Below are 26442 nucleotides of genomic sequence, written 5' to 3' on the forward strand. Positions count from 1 at the left end.
TAAATAAGGATGATAATTTAAAAGAATTTAAAAAAAATTCAATGTGAATGATTTAAAAAGGATTTTATTTTTCTGGTCCAGTTGCCGAGGAATCATTTGATGAAATGAACATACAAAATATGCTGGCACAGATTAGAAAACAGAAGAAACCAAACAAACGCATGATATTTTCTCTGAAATGGCAGTTTGACACATGACCTTAATTTAGAAAAGAAAGAAATAGAAAATAAATGGAGAAAAGGACAAAACAGAACCTCAAACTAAAACAGAAATTTGTCAAATAAATCAAATGGAAATAAATATACCTCTGGGTGAAGTGGGGAATTTTTGGGGAGAATTGCACAGAATCGGTATATGGTCTTTACTACCACACATGAGGCTTTACGAGTACATAAATACAAACATCCATTTTAATCTACATACAATCCCCCACAAACACTTATTTAATCAGCAGTTTATTTGTCATTTATGGTTTCAATGTTTCATCCGCCGGAATCCCCTTCAAAAACACCAAATCACATGGAGGCATTGAGTGATTTTAAAAGAAGACAGCTGCTCTGCGGCAACTGTAGTAGTGCTGCAAGACTGCAAAGAAAGAGCTAATTTCCAAGAGTTTGTGCCAAAAATAAATTAATCAAACATTTCTGGGGTCATTCTTTTTTCCTAACATTGAGAAAAAAAACAACTTGCCATTTTACATTCCCCAGTTGTACATGAAGGAGTCTCAAGAGACTGTGGGGTAGACAAGGGCTGTTACAGTCCAGAATGATCCTTCATTAAGAATCCTACTGTTTATATGCCTGGACATATAAACAGGGAATAATGCATTGGGAAACAAGCTCAGTGACCTAAAGGATTTATTTACCCTAAAACAGTATCAGCAATTTCAGCTGTTGCACAATTCAAGTTCATTCTCATTCACTCACCCTCATCTCAAACATACATCTCACTAATGCTTAAGCAGCAGGCTAGCTTATTTTTAGCTTACAAAGGTCAACTTATTTTTTTACAAATCATCATCAAAAAAGAAAGTATTCAGCATTCAGTATATATTAAATCGAGATTGATTATCATTGTCATACAGAGCTTTTATCCAAGTATCGATAAAGACGATGAAGCCCTCCTTCATGTTTGCCCCCCCCCCCAAAGACAAGCTCAAAAAAAAAAAAAAAAAATACTTTCATGAAAAAGCAATTAAAGAGGAAAAACATCACCAGAGATTTTTTCTTCTTCTTTCAGTTCCCAAAGACTCAATCAGTTACTAGCAAAAACATGTCAAAAAAGTATTTAAAAAAAACATCCAGATGTCTGCAGCTGAAGAAGAGCTGGAGTGGAGTGCAGAAAGTACGGGGCACAAGCAGTTTCTAAAGCAACCTGCAGTGAAAGCAGCCTCTGACAGTACAGCCCACTGTGGGACCACATGATGGTACATCTATGGTATTTTCTGGTCCTGACTAGGATAGGGTAGTGTGTGCACTACATTCATACGAGAGCAGCGTCAACTGCCTATACATTTCAGCCTCGACTTCCAGTCAGAGCTGAGACATGTGTCTCAGTAGCCCGGAGGGAAACTGAGCCCTGGAAGAGTAAAAGGCAGCAAAAGGGAACCCAAGCAAAACAGAGGGGTGGGAGCTGCTAGTGCCCAAAATACTGTTGTGCGGGCAAAGGCAGTGTCATTTCCTCCTTCCTTTTTGAGTCGAAAAGCATGACTCAGACATGGCAGGATAAGGCAAGGCATGAAGAGGAAAAGGGAAAAGAGTTTCCTTTTTTTTATCCAAATGACATTTTTGTCGCATTACATTTTACAATCCAAGTAGGTCATGCAGAGCCCTTCAGAAGCTCCGAAGATTTTTTTTTTTTTAAGTTACATTGGCTGATTTAAGCAGTGATTGACTCATTCTCTAGACAAACATATTCACCTGTTTGGTTCCCAGGGTCCGAGTTGACAACCGACCTAATACCTGAGCAGTCATGCCATCTTTTTTTCAACAAAACAATCTGACAGTACACCCTGGCCAGGGAACCAAAAAGCAAAAGAGCCAACTCGGGGTTTATTTCCTGAATAATAACATCCCTCCCAACCTTCGGCAAGTCTTTATTTTGGGGTGCTGAGCTTTTTAGGAGTTCCTGGGCGCTTCTGCCAGAAGTGGTTAGGGATGGTGAAGGCGTCAACGCTCATCGACATGGTTTTGGACGGGATGACAGTGAACTGTTTACGGTCAGAGCTATACTTGTAAATGGACTCCACCATCTCAGCGGTGATGATCCGTGGGCCAATGCCAGTGAGCCGTACCATCTCCTCGGTTTCAGGGTTCATGGTGTAAACTGCTCTGAATTGGCAACTGGTATCTCGGAAGAGGATAAGGAAGTGGTTGGCTGCGCTTTTTTCCATTTCCTGAAGAGGCAAACACCAACAGAGGAACGGCTGTTAAGTAGGAGCCATGTAAGCGTGAGCCTCTTAGTGGGACTGTAACATAACAGCATTGCTCACCTCGACGATCTTGTTTTTTTGTGGTTCGTTGACTTTGCCAGCCAGGCAGCAGCGAGTGATAGCATTATGTATGATGAACTTGTTGGACTTAAAGCTAGGTTCCTTGTACAGCTTTGGTCCTGAAAAACAGTTTTCACACATGGTAGGCGGTCCTAACTTTCTTTTAAACAATCTTTAGCCTCAAACTTATCACTAACCTGTGTATTCTGGGATGGAAGCTGGGGAGGAAATGGTGGAACCGTTTTCCCAGTCTTTTTCCCCATTCTGGGCGCTCCTTCGTCCCGGTGACATTAGCCGTGACCGAGAGGGCGAATGTGATCGGCTAGAAAAAAAGGTTTAGTCAAAAAAAAGTAGGTTACGGACATTAATTGTCGCAATCACCTTTGCACCTGAAGGCACTGATAACGACTACCACAGCAACTGTAGCTAGAGACGGATAAACACAAACAAATAATGAAGCCACTCGTTCGCTGTAAAAATCCATTATCCAGGTCCTCTTCCTCTCACAGTTAATGTAATGTTCTCTGAACTGTCCAGGGCAAATATCCACAGCTCCAACTTTTAAAGCTCCCACATAAATAAATCTAAACCATCATTCTCTGCGTCGGTTACCTTGGAGACTTCCTGACAGTCAGACCTCCAGCGTCATTAGCCATAGAGGACAGGTTCATCGTTGAGTGGGAGTACACTTTGTTGAGCCTGTTTCCTACAGAGAGAACAACAGCAGCAGGTTTAAATACAATAAAAACATGCAAAAGCAGAGGTAAGGTAACTATGACTTAGAAATGATGGTGGTAATGTCAGAAGCATTTACCCTTGATGGGACTATTTGTCAAGACTGAGTCATCTCTGAAAACGGTCTTAGGCCTCTGTTTCTTTACACCACGGACTGTGGTGGGTTTTTGCCTCAGCACTTTGTCCAGATCTTCCATAATCTTCAGCTGATGCCGCCTCTCATACTCCTGCCTGGTGAAGTCTCCTCTGCGCTGGGGAGTCCCTTCTGCTGGTGGGGTCCCTGATGCTGGAGGGGTGGCAGGAGTCTGGGGTCCTTCTTCGTTCTTGTTTCCCCAGCCTTCGATGATCATCCACTGGGGCTTGCTAAAAGCAGGGGGACATATGGAGTACGATGTCAACATGTATGATATGGTCAATGCAAAATTTATACATGCAAATACGAATTAAAAACCATATATTCATCATACGACTACAGGAGTCACTTAGGAATGTCGATTATGGTAAAATGAGTTTTTAATTGTGTGGACTGCCATTACTGTCCTAATCTAGTAATGCACCAGGTACAGAGGAGGGAAAAAAAATGAAGTCTTACTTTGATTCTTTTTCCTTCTCCTGCTCAAGTTTGCGTCTCTTCATCTCTTCTGTTCTCCTCTGTTGCTTCTCGAGCAAAGCTGCTTTTCGCAGGGCCATGTCATCCTCTGGTCGATCCTTATCATCCTACAGATCAGAAAGACAAAGACAAAGAGATATGAATAACTGTCAATGCACTCAACAACAACAAAAGTACTGAAATAATGAGAGGTGGTACCAACCTTAAAAAAGAAACCAACTCCTGTCTTTGATTCTGGCTCCGTTCGGTCACTCATTGAATCTGATAATGCGTCAGGCACTTGATCATCCTCCTCCTCCTCTGGTCGCAGGGCAGAGAGGGGGATCTCTATTAAACTGCTGCGTTTGCCATTTGCCATTCCAGCAGGGGCTTCACTCTCAAAGGAGCACTCTGAAGGGGCACCGGAGCTGCAGCCTGCACTAGCAAGGCCTTCCTTCTTTATCAGAGGACTATGTGAACGCCCTGCCTCCATGTCCATGCTAAAAATACTCTGTCCATCATTGGAACCTACTTCTGACAGGGCTTCGTCGGCTGCAGGGTGAGGAGGAGGAGTTGATATAGGAGTCAGTGAAGGTGTGGGGACAGGAGTAGGCCCAAATGAGCGCAGATCATCCAGGCTATCAGTGTCACCTATGCAGAAGGAGGATGAAGTCTGAACTTGGGACTGCCAAGGGTTCACTCGACGAAGATGGGGGATGCGGTCCACGTTCTGAGGTGGGGTGAGAACCCTTGAGTTTGGGAACTTTGTGTCCATTTGGCGACTGTGTTTAGGACTTTTAGGGGGTACAGACTGAGCTCTCCGCTGAACGCGGGGAGATTTCGGAGGAGCGGTGTGGTTCGTCATCTTGCGGGACGGTGACGGAGACGAGGAGTTTAAACTTCGGGTAGATTCTCGTGAGAGGCGTGGAGGAGGAGCAGCTGGGCTGGAAGGTTTAGGGTGGGCGGGAATAACCCAGGATTTGTTTGTGGATGCCGCAGGTTTCTTCTTGATGAATTGATCCTGCTGCTCGCTCAACCGCTGCATGTCAGTTTGCAGGGAGGACAGTGCTGCAGTTAACTTGGACACGGCGTTGTTATAATCCCCTAAAGGAGCAACCGTTTTATCACCAGGTGTCCCAGAGGTCTTCTCTCCTGGAATACGTGCCTTTTCTTTAAAGTGACTGGCCTCTTTGTCGAGCACAGGTCCTCCTCCAACACTTGTGTCATCCTCCACAGAGGGGCGCTGTCGATCATGTTCCTTCTCTTCCTCCTCCTCCATTCGAGCAAGCCTTTCCTCCAAAGTCAAATGTGAGAAATCCTCCTCTGTAGATGAGGCGCTAATTTGACCATTTTCTCCTTTGTCCCCACATTCAGCCTCATTTTGCTCTTTTTTTAACTGTAGAAAGGCACTCTTGCCCAGGCTTTGGCGATGCTTTGCAAAAATGGCCTCAATGCGTTTTTTCTGAGCTTCAATGGCTCTTCGCTTTTCTTCAAGCCGAGCTCCTAGTTCAGACATCTCGTTAGTTAGCTGCGGGCTCTTGCTCGGGCTTTCTTCAGACTTTTGGGCCCATGTGGTCATCTGAGAAGATGGGTCGCTAGCTTTAGGAGAATCCATGTTCTGTCTCTTTTTGCGTTCTGCAAAGCTGGTCATCTTCACTCCGCTGTCGGGTGCCTCTTTATTATAGCCAAAGGCGGAGTTTGCATGGGCAGCTGGTGTGTTTGGAGTTGAATGGGCCTTTGGCAGGTCTTCTAAGGCATCTGAATCTATACTGCCATCCCTCAAGACGGAGTCATCATCCCGTGAACGCCGTGAGGAGTTTCTGCTTTGAGTTGGCTCCCTGGACTCTTTAGGCTGGTACATCATTCCTGAGCGTGTAGGGGCCGAGCAGCTAATGGGTGCCATGTTGCTATCGTATCTAGAACTAGCAGGATCGTCAGGTGAGTGGAGGTAGAAGCCATCAGGAGCACCGTCAGGGTGTAGTCGAGGTTCCATCTTGCCTTCATTGTGAATTATTTGAAGAGCCTCCTCAATGGTAGGCAGCTCACCAGCATCATTCGTCTCCAGCCCATTCTCCTCGGCCAGCCTTGGAATAACGGGAGTCTGTGTGGCCCATGATGCCCTCTGTGGACCGTTCGGTCCAGGAGGTTTACCAACCAAATGGCTTATGTCTTCAGCGGGAGTGTAGGGCTGATTAATGTTTTGTCCTGCAGGGTTGAGTTGATCTGAGCTCTTAGAGCGAGTTATCACAGGGTTACCCATGACTATATCTACATCGCTGTCGAGGCCAAAAGGAATGCTGAAGGATACCGCTGACAAGGGCCGGCTAAGACAGAAGATGAAAGCGAGTTTAAGTAAAATCCACTGGTGGACTTAACAGTTTATTCGATGCATTGATACTACCTGAGAGGTTTTCTGCTCCATGTCTTTCCAACTCCTTCTATATGAGACATTGAGGTAGACTGAGTCAAAGGTCCTGAGTACAATGGGACACAGACAAACATGTAAAGGCATGCAAACGTCACAGGGATGCACACAGAAATCAAACAAAACACTGATGGAAAAATATATTTATATATAAAAAAATAAGGAAACAACACCACAAAACAACAGGAACAGCAAACAAAGACCAAGGAGAACAGGGGACTCGAACTGACTTGTCTTTGTACCTGATGCAGAAGAGGAAATGGGGAGAAAAGGCTTCTTGAAGATGGATGGAGAAGTACTGTTAAATGGAAAATATATTAGCTTAAATAAATGTTCTCTAGAATGGTTATGACAACTTCTAAATTAGAATTCAGAGGATTTCTGTACCTGTTACCACTGATGCTACATGGTGTCCCTGGTGTGGATCCATCTGTTGAAAAGGGGGAAACACCATTAGAGCTATGCAAGCTCTCTTACATCTACTCCTGGGGGAGATTGCTGAACCCCATTTAGAAAACAACACAAACCTGTGACACTCACCTAAAGAGTCTATTGGCTGAACAAATTCTGGCCTTTGAACTTCTAACCAGTAAAGCAGCTCTGACAGGAAGCTCAGAAAATTGAGCTAGAAGGAAGACGCGCATCAAGTCAGGCATCAGAAAACTACAATGTAGGTTGTTTTTAAATCTGCAAATTGAAGAATAACAGAGAGAGTACCTGAAGCTCCTGTGGTGTGTAGAGCATGTCCTCAAGTGCCAAGTGACAGCAGCCCTTCAAACAGCTGTCGCAGAACTCACGGATGACCTGCAGGTTGTACAGGCTGTCTGCTACTGACATGGAGTCCTTCATACAAACATCTAACAGACGAGAGGAAATAGTGTTAAACTAACAGCTGTAACCAGTTCTCGTTATATAGAATAAACTGATAAATACTGTATGTTTAGGACTAGAAGTCGCTCCGGAATATAAGTCACATCATTCAAAAAAAAAATGCGTCATAAAGAGAAAAAAAAAACACAAGTCGCACCGGACTATGCACATTTATTTAGATATCTATTACACACAATCCAAGATTAAAAACTGACATTTAGTCTGGTAAACCAATTTATTAAATTACACAGTTACATCCACAACCGGCTGAATAACAGGGAACATACCTGAGAGGTTGAATGGGGTAAATTAGCAACTCCAACCTGCAAGTTTTTATCCAGGTCGATACGCCGAAAGTTGTCAAAATTATGGCTAAATTAGACCGTGAGCGTAACGGGGCTCAATGCTAAGCTAACAGTACGACATGCATGTTTGAGAGCAACATAAAGCTCACGTGCAGCAGTCAAGTTGTAACCCAAAGAGAGAGAAAGAGAAAGAGAGAGAAAAAGAGAAAGAGAGAGCGAAAGAGAGAGAGAATAAAATAAAGTTGACAATAATAAATTAATAGACCATAAAATTTTAATTGAATTCAAGTTCAAACTACTTTATTAATCCCAATGGGAAATTAAATATTGTTTGGGAGTAACAGCTCCCCTTTGTCTTGTTGCTTGTGGTTTTTAGATGTTGGATAGCATACATGACTCCTCTTGTTGTTGAAGGTCTGTTTTTCTCTCAGTTTTACCCCAGTATAGTTTGTAGGTAATGTCTGACTATAAAGAAATTATGTTGCTGGACTGGATTTATTGTAATCAAGGTTGATGGCAGACATCAAGTTAAAAACAAGACTGAAATGCAGGCCTATACCTCAGTCTTGTTTGAAGTTGCAGCATACATCTGCTTTTACATTCTGGAAAAAGCTGACCCCTCTCCAACTGTTTATAGTTTTAAGATCACATTTCTGCTGAAAAGCCATACTTAATGCACAGGTGCACTTAATGCACAGAAAGAAAAAAAAAAAAAAAAAAAAAAAAAAAAAAGTATTTCCGTACCTTCAAGCCTAAGTAGCCCAGGGCAATAGTAGTGTATGACAGCAGCAACAGCACAGCCACTGGAGAGGTCTTTAACTTCATTCACGTCTGGAAAGATCGGCTTCACTTTGGACTGAATTTTATCCTTCCTGTAGCGGAGCTATAAAAATACACAAAACAGGAAATGAAATTAAATGTTGCAGCTTTCCTAATGCTCTAATCGTTTTTTATGGGTTAGTCAACATGTTCATTAATGATATAAATAAAAAATTTAAAAGGCACAAGTGAACACTTAACTGTATGACTAAGCGTTGCTAACGTAATGTTAGATATTACTTTTGAATGAGACAAAGAGAACAAAGAGCCATGCTAATGACATGCAAAATGGGCTGAGAATGGTAGAGTTGGTGACAGAGGCAAAGACAAAACCTGAATCTGAGCCAAAAAGGAGGTGAGAGAAAGAGAGAGAGAGAGAGAGAAAGAAAAGATAAAACATGTCAGGGATAACTGCAGAATAAAAACAAAACAGGGCCCGGCTGGCTTAACTCATCTCTGATACAAACCCATGCAAACACAGCACCTGAGAAACCAGCTTACACGTGGCAGTTTCAAAGTCCAGCTTTATTTAAACAATGGTCATGCACCAATCATGTCTCCACAAATGATACCTTGTGGGTCTGTCCTATAAACAGCTTTACTTCTATTCTTTTTAACCATTACATCAAGTGCTGTTCAAGTGCAAACAAAGATCTGATGCAAAATGCAAACTCAAACCAGCTCATGGGGATTCATTTACAGACCTGAGCAGAATTTTGAGAAATTTGATGAGGAAACTGGAGGGATGGACGAATAGGAAGGATGCAGAGAAAAGGAGGGAACTTACAGGAACAAGTTTCCAATACCAGCGTGTAGGACACTGTCAGAGCAAAGGAGAAAAATAACAAAAAGAAAGAGAGGGGAACGGAGAAGAGGAGTACAGGGACAGATAATAAGTGTACAGTAGAAGAACGAGACAGACTGGACCGGGTTGAGATGACAAAAGTGTATTCAAATTAAAGAAGAAATTTGCTTATCAGATGCTCTGTATTTGAAGTTTTTAAGCTCTGTAATGGCTCCAAAAGTTTAATTTTACCTTTGATTTTAGTATTTTCCCCTATTGCTCTGTTGGTTTTGATAATATTGATCTTCCAGCTTTTAAAACAGTTTTGATTCACTGGATACAAAAATATTTTTTGTGAAAAACTTGAGTATTTTATCTTTAAAAGGGGGTTACATCATGCTTTTCAGTTATTCCTCTTGACACTGAAATCATTCAATTGTGGTCTATATAAAGTGGAACTGCAATGCTTTGGTCTGAAATCCTCGTTTATTTACCCCCACATTCCTCATTTTAACCCCTGTTCTGAGGTGTGTCTGAGAGTACCTTGTTTTGGTGAGGTCCCTTTAAATCTAAAAGAGGCACTTTACACCCCGCCCCCCCTCCCGATCACAGAGCATTCCACTTCACCCCGACCGGCCATTTTTATAGTATGCTGGTGGATGGTGTAATGATCAACTGATGATTTGTAGCTTTGGCATCCTACAGTCTGGACTACAAAATCGGTCTGAGAAATAAAAACGGTGCCTTCAAGAAATTGTTTCTATTACTTAAAAAAAAGTAATAGAAAACAGAAAAAACTGAAGGGCTTAAAATATATGACCCAAAGAGAATATGAAGATATCTATGCTGCACCTGGATAGACTACATTTAAGTTTCTGCACTCCCAGAGAGTCCAAGTACACAGCAAAATGTATTTTAAGAGCTAAAAAAAAAAAATGTGGATTTTACATGTTATGTCCCCTTTAAAAAAAAAAAGGCATAAACTACTATTTGCGACATTGCACAAATTAGTGGCCATAACTAAAGCTCTTTTTGACTTCTGATAAGCAACAGGATTAACTGCACCTCAAAAAAAAAAAAAAAAATTCCAAAAATCGACTTGATCACAAAAATCACCTTTTCTGGATTTTTCTTTTTTTCAGTTAAATAGACTGCTCCTGAATAGTCCTAGACAGATTTTGAGGTCTGTGTGCTGAGTTGTTCTGGATAGCTGCAATACTTACTGAGGGCTCAACAGGTTGAGGGTCTGATGCTGCCTGAGAAAAGTCATTTTGGCCTCCTTCAGTACGTTCTCGCAGCTTCTGGTTTAACTAAGGATAGAATATCAGAACTGTTAAAACCTACTCTAATCATAGATATTTGTAATTAAACATACAATAAGTCATACATTGCTAGTCAACGTTAAATAAATTCATCTACAACAGAGAACCTAGGACGTGGTGAAAATGAAAACAACAAAAATCTGTTTAAAATATGTTTTGTTTTGTTTCTGAATTACTCCTTACCACATTAACCCACTGAAGCAGAGCATCCTTCCAACTGGCAGCTCCATCCACCAACTCAGCAGAGCCGTGCGTCTTCACCGCAGTCACAGTCTCTTCGGCTCCCACCGCCATCAAGGCATCCATCACTGCCAGATGGGCACTCTAGAAAAATCACAAAGGGGAAACAAATGCAATTAAATGCCCAGCCTGAGGCAGTGACAACCAGCTTGAGACAATATTGTTGGAAAATCAATTTCAAAGTACACTGTTTACTCCACAGCATATTTCTCTGTGTGCTGCAGCCCGTCACCGTTTACCAGCAGTATCCTCTAGAGGTCACTATAACGCAGTGGTTGAACAGCAAAATCTTTTAAGAAGTTTTTTTCACCAGGCAAACACAAACACGAGTAGATGTGGTTGAACTTTGGACCCATGTTTGTGCATTCATTAAATCATTAAATAGGCAGCAGACGTGTAATGTGATAACACACTGGTCCTGGAACTGTCATTCTTCGGCTACTTTCCCTTTATTTGACTTGCCTTTGGCACAGGGAAATATTTCCATATGACTAATATAAAGCAGACATGCAGAACATGCCAGATGAAATGAGAGGCTGTTACTCGATGACGAGGAAGAATAATGAGAAAGAAACTCCATTAAAGAACAGATGTTCATATCTGATCGTATTATTTTTATACATAATATAATTAAAATAATACATTGAAACTTATATTACATATTCATATTTAAAACTATATCCTTTGGGTATTTCTTTATGCGCAGATCTTTACAGAGCCGAGACACGCTGAGCTCATTATAATGTAGTACCAACATTATCAGCTCAGTCAAAGCGAGAATGTTAATTCTTTAAACCTGTTAACAAATTAGAAGTTGTGCTCCGTTTGCATCACAGCGTGACAACTCAAACATTGTTTGTCCAAACCAACTTTGGTAGCGTTAATTCTAGTTTCAAAACTATTTCTTCCATTTATGAATATTTTTCCAGAAACAACAAATTTTCATTTGGACCAGATCTAATTGTTAGTCCTAACAGAAGGGCAAAAAAAAAAGTTTAAAAAGTAGGGTTAAATGATGCATCTGTACGGTTATTCTTTTGACAGCTTGTCATCCTTTAAGACAGCCTTTCCCTTGAAATTATAATGCCTTTGTTCATTTGTATTTCAGTCTTAACTTTTAGTAGTCATCAGTATCGGTATCTCCCTCCTGAATAGTTGACTGCAAAAACAAGTATGCATGTTAATTTAGACTGTTTAAACAGCCCAACCCAGCCAGAAGGATACTCAGTTAATTTAAACTTTGGAGCTTAACCCGAGAAAAATCAATACTGAGTCCCTTTAACAACTAACAAATTCCACCTCAGTTGCCAGACATTTTTTTGCCAGCCTTTTATGCTAGCCCAGATAGAAACTAGCAGTGGTTTAGACGTGTGGATGATCCTGGTATACGTGTCTGTGTGTGCTGAACCAAGCTGTAAAGTGCTGACCCGGACAGACCCCTGGCACAGCAGGCTATGCCAAGAAAGGCTTGTCAGATAGTATTGGGGCAGGCTCTGTAGATGTGTCATTCACCGCGAGGGTTGCGGCCTCAGCTGGTTTGCCCTCCAATATTGTTGACAAAATAGGAGGCTGGTGCTTATGTGTTGATGGGATGTGGCTTGTCTTTTCAGTGAATACAAAAAGAGACTTTACAAATGTTCTGATGCAATGGGAAACAATACTGTGAAAATTGTTCTACAGAGAAACTCATAGCTTCCTACTGGATTTGTAATATTAGATACAATACTATGCACATCACTAGTCCCAAATTTGATCTGTTGATCTGTCCCATGCTCGATTATACACTTACAATATGCAGTGAAAGGTGATCTATATAAAAAAAATAAAAAATAACTTATTGGACTATGCATGAATAACATGGTAAATGGGAAGGTAAAGTAGAGCAGAAGTTCTAGACAGCAAAAGTACTGAAAATAGAAATATATATTTTTTATATTGCTGTAAAGTACATTACCATTGCTGTAAAGTACATTACTATATTTAAAGTGAATCAATAGAGTAAAGTTTTTACATTTAGCTTATATTTGATTATTTCTGCAACAATTTAAGAAGAAGTGCATGAGGCAAAAAAGCCACAAATCTGAGGTTGAGTGTTACAAACTCTGCTTTTGTTGTGTTATTCTGTAATCTGCAAGTGACAATAGATGATAATTTAAGACATAAAAAAGCTAAATGAAACAGGAAGAATGAGCTGTAGTCACTTGCAGATTTGCCACTGTAGACCCAGGGGAGTTCGCTAAGCTAAATCACAAGGTTCCCTAATGAGTAGAGAGACTCCAGCACACAGCTCTGAGCCTGCCAGATCACCATAACAACCAACCAGCTGACCCATAATGCATCTGAGCACAAGCCTGACTGCAGTACTGATCTGTGCTCCTGGCTTAGCCCTGATTCTCAGCTCCGAAACATCCTGCACCTCTGCAATATGTTGTAGAGAGGGGGAAAAAAAACATCAGTTAATTCCTTCAACATATAATGTTTAAAACTAAATTTGAAAAAAAAAAAAGCAACTACTTGTTTGTGATATTGGTTAAAGAAAATAAGAAAAGGGCTTAATGTTGATCATTAGACAAAGTCATGTTGAGGGGATTATGTCTGAAATATGACTTAACCCCACCCCCCGTCCCTGCCGTGTTCCTGTTTGATGGGGAGACAAACAGGGGGATCAAGCAGGCCTGGGGCCCAGCATGGGATTTTGGAAAAGAGGTTAATACTCATCATACGTACACGAACTGTACACTTAAACAAGGTAAACCAGCTCAAAATTAATTTACACCAAATTTGTTTGCGACACATTTCAAAGCTTAATTAATAAAAAAGCAATTATTTACTGAGTAGCAACAGACCAGAGCAGAATAAATGGTGCGAGATGATGGTTACCGTTTCTGATAGTCTGCCACTTCTGTTTTCAGCTAAGCTCTTGAATGACGTTTGCCTGACCAGAAACCTGCTAACACAGCACTAAAGTCTAAGATAGTGTTCCTGACGCTACAGAAGCAACATGGTACCAGAATACAATCTGGGCACATTACGGTTCATTTAATCACATCCTCACTGTCAACCCCAGATTTTGTAAGACTTGTTCAAGGTGTGACTGCTGGGTTTCTGTTGCAACCTCCCATCCTGGCAGCTGAACATTAAAAGAAGATCTGGCATGGCGGGAGAAGCCAGCTAAACAACAAAGCTGTTGTTTAAGCCACACCTTTAATTTCACAATCCTAGCAAGCATAACGCCTGTTGTCATAGCATGTGGCTGTTCGGCTCGGAGTTAATAAAGCAAAGGCATCACAGAGAGCGTTTCGTGGGACCTTTTCTGTTTGAAAAGCACTGCAGTCGCGCACTTTACAGCAGACAAACTGGTGTGTGTGTGTGTTTGGTTGGGGGCTTGGTCATCTCCGTGATGTCGACCAATCATGATTGACTACGTTCAGTCTATGTAGTAGATTATGTCTAATCTTCAAAGATCTTCATCCTCAAACTGAGGAATAGTGGGGGCTGGGCAAAACCACCCAAATATTTAAAGAACCTCAAACATAAAAATAAAATGCATCCAACTTTGATTACAACTACACAAATAATCTTTACAATTAAATAAGCACGTTTTCCCAAACCTTAAAAGTCCAAAACTAAAACAAACATAGAACAAGTAGGGTCCATTCTAAAGCCAAACGACTCGCCTAACTGAATAACTATTTTCCTGTGATAGTAACAGTGTATATTTCCTGTAGCAGGGTAGCTATGCGTTTCTTTATAATATACTAACAACTGTAGATTTACAAGCAGAGTAGTAATGCTCTCCCCTGATCTAGATGCACCAAGAAGAGCCAAAAAAGCAATTTGATCCGCTGTGTTTGGAATTTGAATGTAAACCGACTTTCACAAAAAGTCGGTAGGCGACTAAAAGAAATCTACAACGAGAAAGCCGATTACTTGGAAGCAGCATTGGTGAGGAGCACAACCGGGCGGCTCATCTACAAAAATGTGAAGCTTTACCAGACAGCCAACCAGCAGCAGACTGCCACTGCTGCAAAGCTGTTTTACTGGCCAGGACCCACGCCGATGCTCCATCCTTGTAACACTGCAGCATGACCCACTTTCTTTGCTTGTCATACAAGCTGCACCGCCAGTCACTGGCAGACTGACTCAAAGAGCAGTCACTAAATGGGGGAATCAGGCACTACTGCAGCAAACAGCAACCGCTGCAGTGGCAGAAACGGTCAAAGAAGACCTTCAAGTCTAGGTCTTCGAGCAGACAGCAGCCATTGTCTTAACTGGAGCGATCCAAGGCACACAAAATAGAGATTCAATCAAGATCGCATGAATAACAGATACCTATATTTTTACATTTAGTGACCTTTTTGCTTTAATTTAATAACAGTTAGGTGTTCAATCCTTTTTCCGTGTCACAGTATATAATAAAGTCTAAACTATTCAAGCAAATGGTATTCATCAAAATCATGCTTAAGAAAATCCGTAATGGTACAATGAGCTTTTCGTTGTTTAAGCATGATGCTGAAAATGTGCTGTATGGAAAGAATAGGAAAAACAGTACAACATGTGCGAACGGGTGAAGAAGATGAACACAATAAAGCTCTTTATAATAAGTATTTTGGTTAAAACAGCTTTATACAGCTAACAGCATGAGGATCCAGGTTTCTAAAGCACATCAATTCAATATAAACCAACATTATTAAAAAAAAAAGGTGCTAACAGGCTTTTACTCAGAAATGTTCCAGCTGAGAAAAGAATACATTGATCCAAGCTCATATTTACCTCACAATCAGCCAACTAGCCTCTTTAAAATATTAACTCTAATGCCTAATAAGCATTCTTTGTACAGCAGACGCAAACCCAAAAACGCTGTACACAGAGGCAGAGATAGCAGCTCCGCACTATAACCAATAACACTGTTAGTTCACTGATTGTACATTCCTTTCTTTTGTTGTGTGTAAGCACATATTGATACAGCATTGAGCCATTTTGGTTCGGTTTGTGTAAATTACCAAAGGTGAACAGCGCTAGCTTCAACCGGATATCGTTTTTATTCCGTTGAGATGCAATTAATGGCTAAAAAAAGACTGCTGTCATCAGGTGTACAGTACAAGCTGCGGTACCAAGCAGTCAGCTGCAGAAGAGCAAACACTATTCCCCATACAATACTGTTCCCAATAAATCCCAGAGGAAGCCGGGGTTTTTGTTTTCAAAAACAGCGTGTGTGTGCACTAATTTAGTGGGCTTTCTGATTAGAGTAAAAGATATGGTTTATTGCAATACTACCGTAAACTGATTAAAACCTCATCAGATAAACGCAATACCATTTGAATGTTTTTTAAGGATAAATTACTTTCATTTGTAACCCTTATCAGCCTGAAGAGTTTGCAATATAATGTTACAAGACTGAAAGACACACAGAGACCTTTTGTCAGTAGCTAAGAGGACAAACCGGTTTCTCCTGATTTAAACTCACTGAGCCAGCTCGATGTATTCTCAACACGGCAGCTAAAGTTTCACAAGAACTCTCTAGCTATTGTTCTGATCTGGACCGTCAATTGTACATAGACTCAGTCTCCCTCACACCCTGAAAGTAAAGTAGTCATGCCCTTGTCCTCGCAGCTGGAACCACTCATCTTTTGAGATCAGTTGGGGAAGTGTATGCCGTTGGGGGAAGGGCTGAATGAGTAAGGGTCTTTTTCATGTCCTTTAATCCCCAGAATCAAAGCATAAACATGGCCCAGTAACAGCGACTAAGTGAACCTGACCTCTTGTTTGTACTCTGCAGGTCTCTGTAGATAAATTTGAAGCAAAAAATAAACTAGCCAAACCTTGTACCCAACTCACCACTGTTCATTAGGGCTGAACAATATAGAAAAAAAGCGTATCGATAAAATTGATTGCTATTGATAATGATCAACACATTCAAAACATGTTTTAAGTGCCGCCCTGGCAGTTTTATGCTGTTGCTTAGTGATCTATTTTTAGATACAGGACAGACAAAAACTGAATTCAAGCTCAACGCTTTATTTAACCAACTTCTTACCAAAACTGCAGGTTTTTAAAAAAATAAAAAAAATAACCTGTGCTCTCTGAAGTCTTTGAAGGGAGCAGAGCATTCCTGGGTCTGCGTTTGTGATTGGTTGGGAGAATGTAATGACTGTAATATTAACCTACATGGCTAGAAGGCAAAAGGAAGGAAAACTGTTATTCTATTGAAATTTTTATTGACCCTTTTTTTCTATCATCGATATACGCCTATTGATCGATATATATTGTTATTGAATCATCATCCAGCCCTACTTTTCATTACATTACTATTCTCCATTTGCTCCAGTTCTCACACATCCTTGCTTGGTATTGGAGTCTGAAGGCAGTGTGGCGACTGGTGAGTAAGTTAGCGTATTCTGCTATTGCAAATTTATCCGAACCTCTTATATTCTGGACAGGGTGCAAACTCAGGTGCCTTTTAATGTATGTCCTACTTTATTGCTTCAAATAATTTTTACTCTGCAGAAAAAGTACTGAAAACCCAACACAGAAAACTTTGGCTAATAAATATCAGGCATTACCATTTTGATGGGCTTATGTCGCAGGTCTGCCTCAGACACTGGGGCTCCCTGATCTTTGGCGACTACTCCTCTCTGAGTGAGCTGCTGCAGCAGGGCAACGTTGTCTTTGGGCTGTGCCTCGGATCCAGTACTCCCAATAATAATGCTGTAGGTGCGACAGTACAACTCTGAGGACTGCAGCAGACGTGTGACTGGAGGTTTGAGATGCTCCTGTTCATACTGGTCACAGTAGAAGGGGTCGCGCAGCTCTGCAGGGACATTTTCTGTTAATGGACAAAAACAGATGACGATAAGACTACTGGCATTTTAAAACCGCGGCTTGGTAACAGTCATGGTTTATAAAAGGTCATGTAACAAACTGAAAAACAGTGACACCACTAGGCAAATAATCCAGATAAAACTGCTATCCTAAATAGCCATTTAAGTATTTGAAGAAAATAAAAAAAAAGAAACCACAAAAAGCAAAAAATGCTCAAAAGAAGCTATTTGTAATGTTATTAAGAAATTGTAGTTGAAAGGATCTGTGAAGGTAAAGTTATGGAGGAACTGCTTGAAATTTAAAATGAAAAAAGGGAAAATCTAAGATCCTGTTTAACAAGGAAACACTTATCAGGAAGATTCAACTGAACTCAAAAAGGTGATGCACTGTTCAACCAAACCTGCACACAAGGTAGAGCCCCAAGCAAACCTGAGGAATTTTGAAATGAGCAAAACTACTCACTACTAATGCAGAAGCAACCTTCAGTTTAGCCAGAAATGTACAAACCACGTTTTACAACACAAGATCTGGAATCAACTATATTTTATAATAAAAATATTTCTAAAACAGTGGGCTATTGTACACAATTCAAAGCCTTTTGGGAGGTGTAAACCCAAGGTTAGCCATGACCGTCACGCTTTCTGAAGGAAACAGAAAGTTAGTCGACAACCAAACAGCAGCACATATCAGCTGGCCCAGATCCCAAAGGCAAAACACTTTTGTAGAAACACAGACAGAAAAACTCCCTGTGAAATAAATGACTCAGACAAATAAAAGCACTTCCTGGATAAAATGAAAGCATACTGGGTTTAAACATCTGAAGAAAGAAAATGCATCCCTAAGAACTATAATAGCATAAGGAAATAAAGAAGTAACTATTCTTGGTGACAAGGACTATTGTGATTGGCTGTTCAAAAAGTACTGCAAAGTATTTTCAAATGACTTCTCTTAATCACAAAAAAATAAAAAAACAACAACAGTAAAGATCTAACTTTTTTTATTTAGACAACTCCGACGCCCAAAACCCCCCAAAGAATTAAAACAAGAAACTCGACCCTACTATTTTACCCAATTCTTCAGACAGAGGTTACCATAAACATGTTAGCTAATTTAGAAAGCTGCCATGGAGGGAGGAGGGGGGGGGGGCAACTGTATATACCACCCAGTTATAATTACAGGAGTAAGTAATGGAGAGCTAGCATCAAGATAAACTCAGAGGGCATTCACTGATTACAAGATGCCCTGAAGTTTAAGTCTTTGCACATATTTAATGCCTTTCTGAAACATGCTGACACTTACTTGTCTGAGGTTAATTAAAGATTTGTGATATGTTCCAGTCAAAATACCAAGAGGCAGTAAATTGTCTTGTTTTCAGAGTTGCCACTTTTTGGATGATCTCTTCAGTGAGTTCAGGATCTCTCGAGAAATGTTACCAGTAGACTCCTACAAGTACCTGGGGGTGTGCATCCGAACAATAAACTGGATTGGAGTCACAATACTGACGCTCTTTTCAAGAAGGGTCAGAGCTGATTCTACTTTCTAAGGTGACTGAGGTCTTTTGGAGTGCAAAGGAGACCTTTTTTGGACTCTGTATCAGCATCAGCCATCTTCTATGGTGTAGTTTGTTGGAGCAGCACCTTATCTGCTGTTGAGAGGAAGGGGTTAGATAAACTCATCAGGAAGGCTCTGCTCTGCTCTGGGATGCCCCCTCGACCCAGTGCAGGTGGTGGGAGACAGAAAGACTCTAGCAAAGATAACTACACTGTTGGACAATGTCTCCCAACACTTGTGTGAAGCTGTTGCAAAGCTGGAGAGCTCCTTCAGTGACAGACTGCTGCATCCTAGGTGCACAAAGGAGTCATCGCAGATCCTTCTTTCCACCAGCTGTTAGACTTTAGAACCATCACTGCTTTCCTTCTCATAAGTAGTCAGTTTTTATAATGCACAAATATAAATGCACACATAAAAAAAAAAAAATTGTAATCCCCCTACTCTGCTGCACGCTTCAATATTTCAACCATGTTTTTTAAATAACTGTACAGTGTGTTTATGTTGTAAATTTAAATTTGCTGTATTTTTTTAACCCTTGTGTGAATCTGCATGGTTCCATTGGCAATTCACTTTGCTACTGGTACACCTAACTATCCCCACTGAAGGACAACAAAGGATATAGTTCTATCCTATTCTCACTCTCAAGATATATCTTACATCATAATCGTTTTGCTGTGTCTGCATATTAATTATTCGGAATCAAGTGACAGAATTGTATTTTTAAGCTTATGATTAAGAAAATAAATGGATAAGAATAAATAAAACGTTGAGCCTTAAATGACTGAATTTACTGGAAAGAACATTGAAAGAGAAATCCCAGGTAAAACACCTTCAAAGAATTTACCGTCTAATATTAGTAACAAACCGAGTGTTTTACCTTCCTGGTTCCCGCATACAGCAAATGCTCAATGAATTGTGACACACCTTTTCCTAAACTAAAAGTAAATAAATAAATGTTTGTGAAATAATTTCATTGGGTGAAATTGTAGACACTATGTTTAGTCTGGTCAATGAGTACTTAGGAAGTCCACTTCCAACATTATACAACAATTAAGGTTTTAGAAATATATTTGATACACTTACAAAGATACCCGTTTTCAAATGAAACCAATAATGAATCTGTGTGTCTGTGTAAACCTTCTTCCAGTTTAAAGATTTTTTTTGTAATTTAAACATCAGTAATAAAAGTACAAAAATGTTACCCTTTGAGTCTAAAACTGACTGTCACTTGTTATACCCTTTTAAAAATTAAGGTCTTAAAAGCTAAAATGCCAACAGTGCTCAAGTTAAAACTATAAATACCTGTCAGAAGTTGAAGTAGCTAGAGTATATGTAAAAAAAATAATAAGTCCCAGAATGATGAGTTAAAAAATCTCCCCTAGAAGGCAAAGCGGATGCAAATGCAACAACTCGGTGAGATGAGGAAGATCGATATGAGAATAATTTCCCTATGTGACTTACCATGAACAATGACTTAGTCCATCTCATATTAAACATAAACCCAGGTACATGTTTCAAGTAGCTGACCCAAATATAACTGCCCATAAGAAAAAGTCTGTAATGACAGTAAACCAACTGTTGGTTAATAATTATATCACTAATAAAAAGGCAGCCAAAAGCTCTATTACATACAAGCAAAAAGATATTAAATGCAAGAAGCAAGAAGGTTTCTAGGTTCAAATTCAACCCAGGGTCTTTCTGCGTGGAGTTTGCATGTTCTCCCTGTGCATGCGTGGGTTCTCTCCAGGTACTCTGGCTTCCTCCCACAGTCCAAAAACATGACCGTTAGGTTAATTGGCCTCTCTAAATTGTCCTTAGGTGTGAGTGTGTGCGTGAATGTTTGTTTGTCCTGTTTGTCTCTGAGTTGCCCTGTGACAGACTGGCGACCTGTCCAGGGTGTACCCCACCTCTCGCCCAGTGAACGCTGGAGATAGGCACAAGCAACCCCCGCGACCCCATGAGGCATTAAGCGGGTCAAGAAATGGATGGATGGATGGACATTAAATGCAAACAGAATACTGAATTAAAAGCAACTCTTAAAAAAAATGCTTATTTATTTGCTTAAACTGGAGCAAGAACATCGCTGTTTTTTTGTTTTTTTTACAGGTCATGGAGTAGGTGCTTTATCTATTGGTTTGAGTGAGAAGGCAAAAGTCAAACATGTGCAAAGTTCATTGACTCAGTCAGTACCACTGGCAGATCACTCCAGGTAAAAATAGACAAGCAACTTTCCATCTGTGGATGAAACACAGTAAACCCTGACAAGAGATACAGCTTGCGTCAACCGCTTGCTATGCAGACTAGCAAAAAAATTAATAAATAAATAAAAGCAACTGAGAAGATATGCAAAAGTTATTTATGTAAAACTGGACAAACTTTTTAAACAGTTCAGAGGAACTGACATTTAACAAGCACAGCTACAGTCCCGTTTGCTCTGTTATAGCTGCTACCTAAACTGACGTACACAGTTAGATAACAGGAGACGTGTCCGTTTTCATTGACTGATTGGGCTAGCATGCTGGCCGGGTCGCAGAACATCAGCCCACATCTTAAAGTGGCTTCTATACAAAGCATTGGCACTCAGCAAATGTTCAAAGTAAGCCAGGTTGCTCAGAAGCAGCAAACATCTACACCAACTTCAAGAAGGTTCGATTATTCCCTCGATAGGCTTGAGGGAAACCGTCAGCAACTCTGTGATTTGGTAAATTATTCAGTGACATTCAGCGTATTCCTGCTTGTTCTTTTAAACGTCCTCATCATGTGGTTGGAAAGATCAAACGCATATGATTATCTGGTTTTATTTTTAGAACAAAGCAGGTACTGTTCTGTTGCCCCCCCCCCTCCCAAAAAAAAAGATAGCTTTAGTCAGTGGAGCAATGCTAACAGTCCACCCCTTACCTAACTTATTTTATTACAATGTTTATTTTTAAATCATAGCGCACACAGATCGACACCATCAATATGCAGTGGGCACATTGATAAAACCTTTACTGTTCAATTTATTTAAGAGCGGGAAAAAAAAGAATAACCTTTCTTTGTGTGGTCAGAGGCTAAAATGGCGCGGACAGCGATCAAATGTAGATCAATGGGCCACGATCTGATTGAGAGAGATAAAGCACACCTAAAAACACAACATATGAAGCGCCTCGTCTTCACATGCCCTCAAAGATCCACTTACCAGAAACATGCTATCCCCTGTAAGCCCTTTGTATCCTGTAACATTAACACAGGCAGCACACGAAGCTTAATTGCATCAAAGGACCGGTGTACACTGAACAACATCCTATAGAGTGAAAGTGATTACATTACGGCTGTTTCAGAAGCAAACAGGACAACACTACAGGAGAAAGTAAGTACGCAATATAAAGAGACACTGGAAACAAACTCTAAATTAGATCTGGATTCACTTACTTAAAGCCCTCTTAGACCTTTAATAAGTAGAGTGAGAACTGAATTTTTCTATAAGAGATAGGAAAACCCCTTTGAGTAAAATGCTACCCAAGATGTGAGCATTTTTATGAACGCCTATGTCTACTAGAACTCATAGAAATATTTAACTTGAATAAAAATCTACATTGACACAAAATGGCTTAAATATATGGGTACAAAAGGATTTGTTTATTGGTTTGAAATGAGAATACATAGGTGCAGAAATTGGAACTATGAATTGACAAAGCGGTGATTGACCTGGAGTTACTGAAATTTAAAATACAATTGCTGCAAAGCCCTCGACAATGCAGACGACTGTTCACTGTGGCTCTACGCTCTTTCAGGAGTGAACGCTGTTTGTCAAGACCCAATGCAATCTGCCGGGTTTCCTTAGACAGGAAACGTTTGACCAATTTGTGTGTATGATTTGATTGAATTTTGAATTTAACTTTGTAAAGTGCCTTGAGATGAGATGTGTTGTGAATCAGTGCTATATAAATAAAATTTAATGGAATTCAGCAACAGTGTGTAAAGATTAGCCTTTAAGAATATGACCTTGTATGCAGTTTAAACTTCCTGAATGAACACTAAGAACAAGAAAACGTCCTACACAGTAGAGCTGAGCGACACATCGATTCAATCGATTAATTCCAATTTTTTAAGATTTAATTTTTGGAAAATCTAGATTTTATTTTGCAGATGCACTCATTGGGCTTCCATGAAGAGTATAGCATGCAATGCCAAATATATGTTAAGGAAACTATATTGTCAACATATTGTAGAGAGGAAACTTTTCCCCCATAATACGAGGCACTTTAATTTACTAATTTACTTTTTTTTTTTTAAGTTAGTTTGAAGTTACACAAGTAAAGCCAGTTTTTAGCTCATTGCATATAACCACTAGCTGCAAACATTTTGTTTTGATTTTCATTGTTTACAATGGACGGCTGCCATCTTGTTTTACAAGCCTGTTTCAGAGCTTGTATTTAGTCACACTTTGAATTCAGGTCAATTCCCAGATGAAATGCTTGACATAACAGCAAGATTTTAATATAATTTCATTAACTTATTTTTGTGAAAATAAAGAGAAAACAAAAAAACGATTAATCGAATTTGGTATAATAAAACTGGAGATTTTATTTTTAAGTCATATCGCCCAGTCATATTACACAGGCCTGTAATTTCATCTAGACCCCAACACTAACGCAGGATTTCACAGCAACTTAACCGTTGTGTTATTTTTTTTTGGGTTGTTTTCTTTTCCTAAAGTACACCCTGGTTTAATTTAACAGCAGTAAAATAGACATAACACAGCCACACAGCTTAAACAGATAGTGTGAACTCGGGAGAAAAACTGAAGGCATGCAAGTGTTTTTAAAAACAAGCTTCCTCCCAGCCTAAACAGGTAGATCTAGCTTGAGTCACCCTCAGATGAACTGTCAATCATTTTTCAACTTCAAAGGAGACACATTTATGTTGTTACCCACTCAAGTTAATTGATGAATGGTACAATCCAGCCATATATACAAGTGATAGAGCTGCTGCTCCTTGCCTAAAGGTAAAAGAAGTTAGAATTACAGTTCAGCGATTTAGCCTTTTAATTATTTCCTTACATGCCACTTTGCTTTGGCATAAATGAATACTGATGGCAGGATTTTTGTTCAACCTACTTGCTGTCCTGCTCTCTAAGCCTTATTACCTTTTTTTTCATGGCAACATAAATATTTTAATTCAACCCCTTAAGCAGATTACCATGCCTAAATAGAGATTTTTTTTGAAGAGCTTAGATGGCAAAGCTTTTCATGCATTTGTTTTTGTCACATCTCTTTAAAAAGAAGTTGAATTTTACAGCAGGTTTTTTAAGGGCCCTTGAACACACTGCGGTTAATGAAATAAATGTGTGAAAGTGTTGTCTGTTGTCCTTTTAATTAAATTAACTGCCCTTGAAAAGCTGAGCTGACCTAGCCTGGCTGCTCCTTGGCTATCTGTCCTTACCAGCTGGATTTCTGGGAAGTGACTCGGTGATGTCATCCTTAATTTGCATGACTCTTTCAGCAAGGCCACCGAGTCGATTAAGACAGAAACTAAACATGATCAGTGTTTGTTGTCATATCCCAGAGGCTTGGCATGACTTTGACCATAGGGTGTGGCTGAGGTGCTAAACTGAGTACACAAAGGTGGCAGCAGCCTGGAGTTTCAAACTCGGGACCTGTGTGGGATTGTGTAACGCAAATAGTTAAACTGCTTTAGACCAAACTTCTTTGGCAACCTTGTGTAGTGCATGTGATTAAGTTATCTTAAAGTCAAACGTGTCATTTTTACTATTGAGAGATAATATGGTTAAATTTAAAGTCAGCTGAGCTAAACGTCCATAGATGACTATAGTGTCTCCTTTTCTCGGAGTGAGTTTTATTCCTTTCTTAGCTGGTATTCTTAAATCGAAGCCACATGCCATGCATGTAAAATCCTACTTATAAGTTTTTTTTGTTTTGTTTTGTTTTTTGCGTCACAGTGGGTGGGTGTCAATCAGGAATATTGCTGACTAAGGTTGCCACAGAAGAATGCGGATTATTATGTCAAAACATTGCAATTTATTCGTCCCAGTAACATGGATTGGTAATAAAAAGTACAGAAGAGACTACAGTTGAGTCTGTCTGCTGTAAACTGCCCTTATCACAGATCATAAAGTAAAAAATATCATAGAATATTTGAGAACGCAAATGCCTGAAGTACCATGTCTTGGCAGGCTGTCATTTCAGACATCAAGGCTGCAGGGACAGGGTGGTTAGCTTGATAAGGGAGGCCTACATGAGGAGGCCCGCTTCTCCCTGACATACATACCCATAGAGACAGAACAAATGACATGTGTCACAGTCCCAAAGAGGAATGCACACGGTGCCAGCGTCCTCTTTTCACATGCGGCTCTTTGTGCTAAAAAAAAAAAAATCGCCGAACAATACAAGCACCGCAGTTGCTTTCCGTGCATGTGCGTTTTACTGGTATAATGTAAACACATTACCAGACAACAAAAGGACGAGGGTCCTGAGTAAAACTGGGGTTTTAAGCCGCACGGCCCGAACGACAAAAGAAGAAGAAAAAATAACCTACCTGAACTCCCGTAGGACTTCGCTAACAGCCATCCTACACTTGCGCATATTTTTGATTTACTGCAGTCATACAAATCCAATGGCTTTATGTCTGGGACCACAAAAGTCTTCCTCTTAGTAGGCGAGTCCACCATAGCGGCACCGTAGTAAAAAATATATAGCAAGCGATGCTGGCAAAAATGTATACAAGGCTATAAAAAAATACTCAGGCAACCATTCTTTCAGTTCAGTATTCCACACGACCGCAGGGCTGGGAATACGGATGTGGTTTCAGGTTTTCCTCGGGAAATATCCGCCCCGGTTTCGCTTCCAAGCCAACTAAACGTCCTCTTCTACGTCGTGCCGAAGACGAAATATCCGCTTAGTTATGCTTCACAGCCAAAGGAAGCCCAGGACTACCGAGACGATAGAGAAAGCCGGACTAGTCCCCCTTGTTTCTGCGCCTCTTCGTCCGCATTGCTGTTGTCAGTTCACCGTCCACAGCTCCATGTAGTCCTGTCGATGACTGACGACCAGGTGCTCCACACTGGCATCACTCGAGCGCCCCACCAGCCAATAGGAATTGAGCCTGGGCAAAAGAGGGCGGGCTCTGCTTGTGGGAGCAGACAGCAGGTAGAGGTGTGATGCTGGTTTACCTACAGGTGCATCCGGTACGTGGATGAACCCCTGAGGGGACAGCATTCATCAAACTGCTGGAAATGAAGTCAGGCTGCAGGTTATTCACAATCTATCCTTATAGTAATGCATTTTAAGGCTTTAGAGCCAACATAAAACCATCTGATTAACAAATTATGATGTTATTCAAATAATAGGAAACAGTCACCTTTTTTTTTTTGTCTTTGCACCATTCACCTCAGAAATGTCCTGATCCTGTAATGAAGTGTTTCCGATTCTGATTTCTGAAAACAAGTTTATTTGTATAGTACATTTGAGTAGCAAGGTGGTTCTGTGAT

At 40.3% G+C, this 26442-nt stretch overlaps 1 protein-coding gene across 6 annotated transcripts; it reads right to left on the reverse strand.

The window, feature by feature from the left end:
• Positions 1–46: 46 nt before the first annotated feature.
• Positions 47–25995, reverse strand: camsap3 (calmodulin regulated spectrin-associated protein family, member 3). Of its 6 annotated transcripts, none has more exons than XM_021324572.2 (18): positions 25491–25995; positions 17144–17406; positions 10524–10664; positions 10242–10328; positions 9022–9054; positions 8160–8298; positions 6958–7097; positions 6781–6865; positions 6628–6670; positions 6483–6538; positions 6217–6250; positions 4039–6139; positions 3819–3943; positions 3306–3589; positions 3104–3197; positions 2689–2813; positions 2492–2610; positions 47–2395 (listed from the first exon to the last, which is right to left on the reverse strand). In XM_021324572.2, the coding sequence occupies exons 1-18, from the start codon at positions 25621–25623 to the stop codon at positions 2096–2098; spliced, it is 4302 nt and encodes a 1433-aa protein (XP_021180247.2). In that variant the 5' UTR covers positions 25624–25995; the 3' UTR covers positions 47–2095. The 6 variants fall into 6 exon arrangements, with proteins under 6 accessions (XP_021180247.2, XP_021180246.2, XP_021180243.2 ...); XM_021324571.2 differs by having other exon boundaries at positions 6217–6253; XM_021324568.2 differs by having other exon boundaries at positions 6217–6289.
• Positions 25996–26442: the final 447 nt, after the last annotated feature.

This window comes from Fundulus heteroclitus, chromosome 16 (assembly GCF_011125445.2).
Source record: "Fundulus heteroclitus isolate FHET01 chromosome 16, MU-UCD_Fhet_4.1, whole genome shotgun sequence".
In the NCBI taxonomy this organism is placed as follows: domain Eukaryota; kingdom Metazoa; phylum Chordata; class Actinopteri; order Cyprinodontiformes; family Fundulidae; genus Fundulus; species Fundulus heteroclitus.

What these genes read in the sequence shown, in the direction of transcription:
- camsap3 (XM_021324568.2), bottom strand. Translation starts at nt 25,623, where the DNA reads ATGGTGGACTCGCCTACTAAGAGGAAGACTTTTGTGGTCCCAGACATA. An exon ending in GAAGTCCTACGGGAGTTCAG is followed by an intron (nt 17,407 to 25,490) that starts GTAGGTTATTTT and finishes GTCCATTAACAG; the next exon opens with AAAATGTCCCTGCAGAGCTG. An exon ending in TGGGCTACTTAGGCTTGAAG is followed by an intron (nt 7,098 to 8,159) that starts GTACGGAAATAC and finishes CTCGTCTGTTAG; the next exon opens with ATGTTTGTATGAAGGACTCC.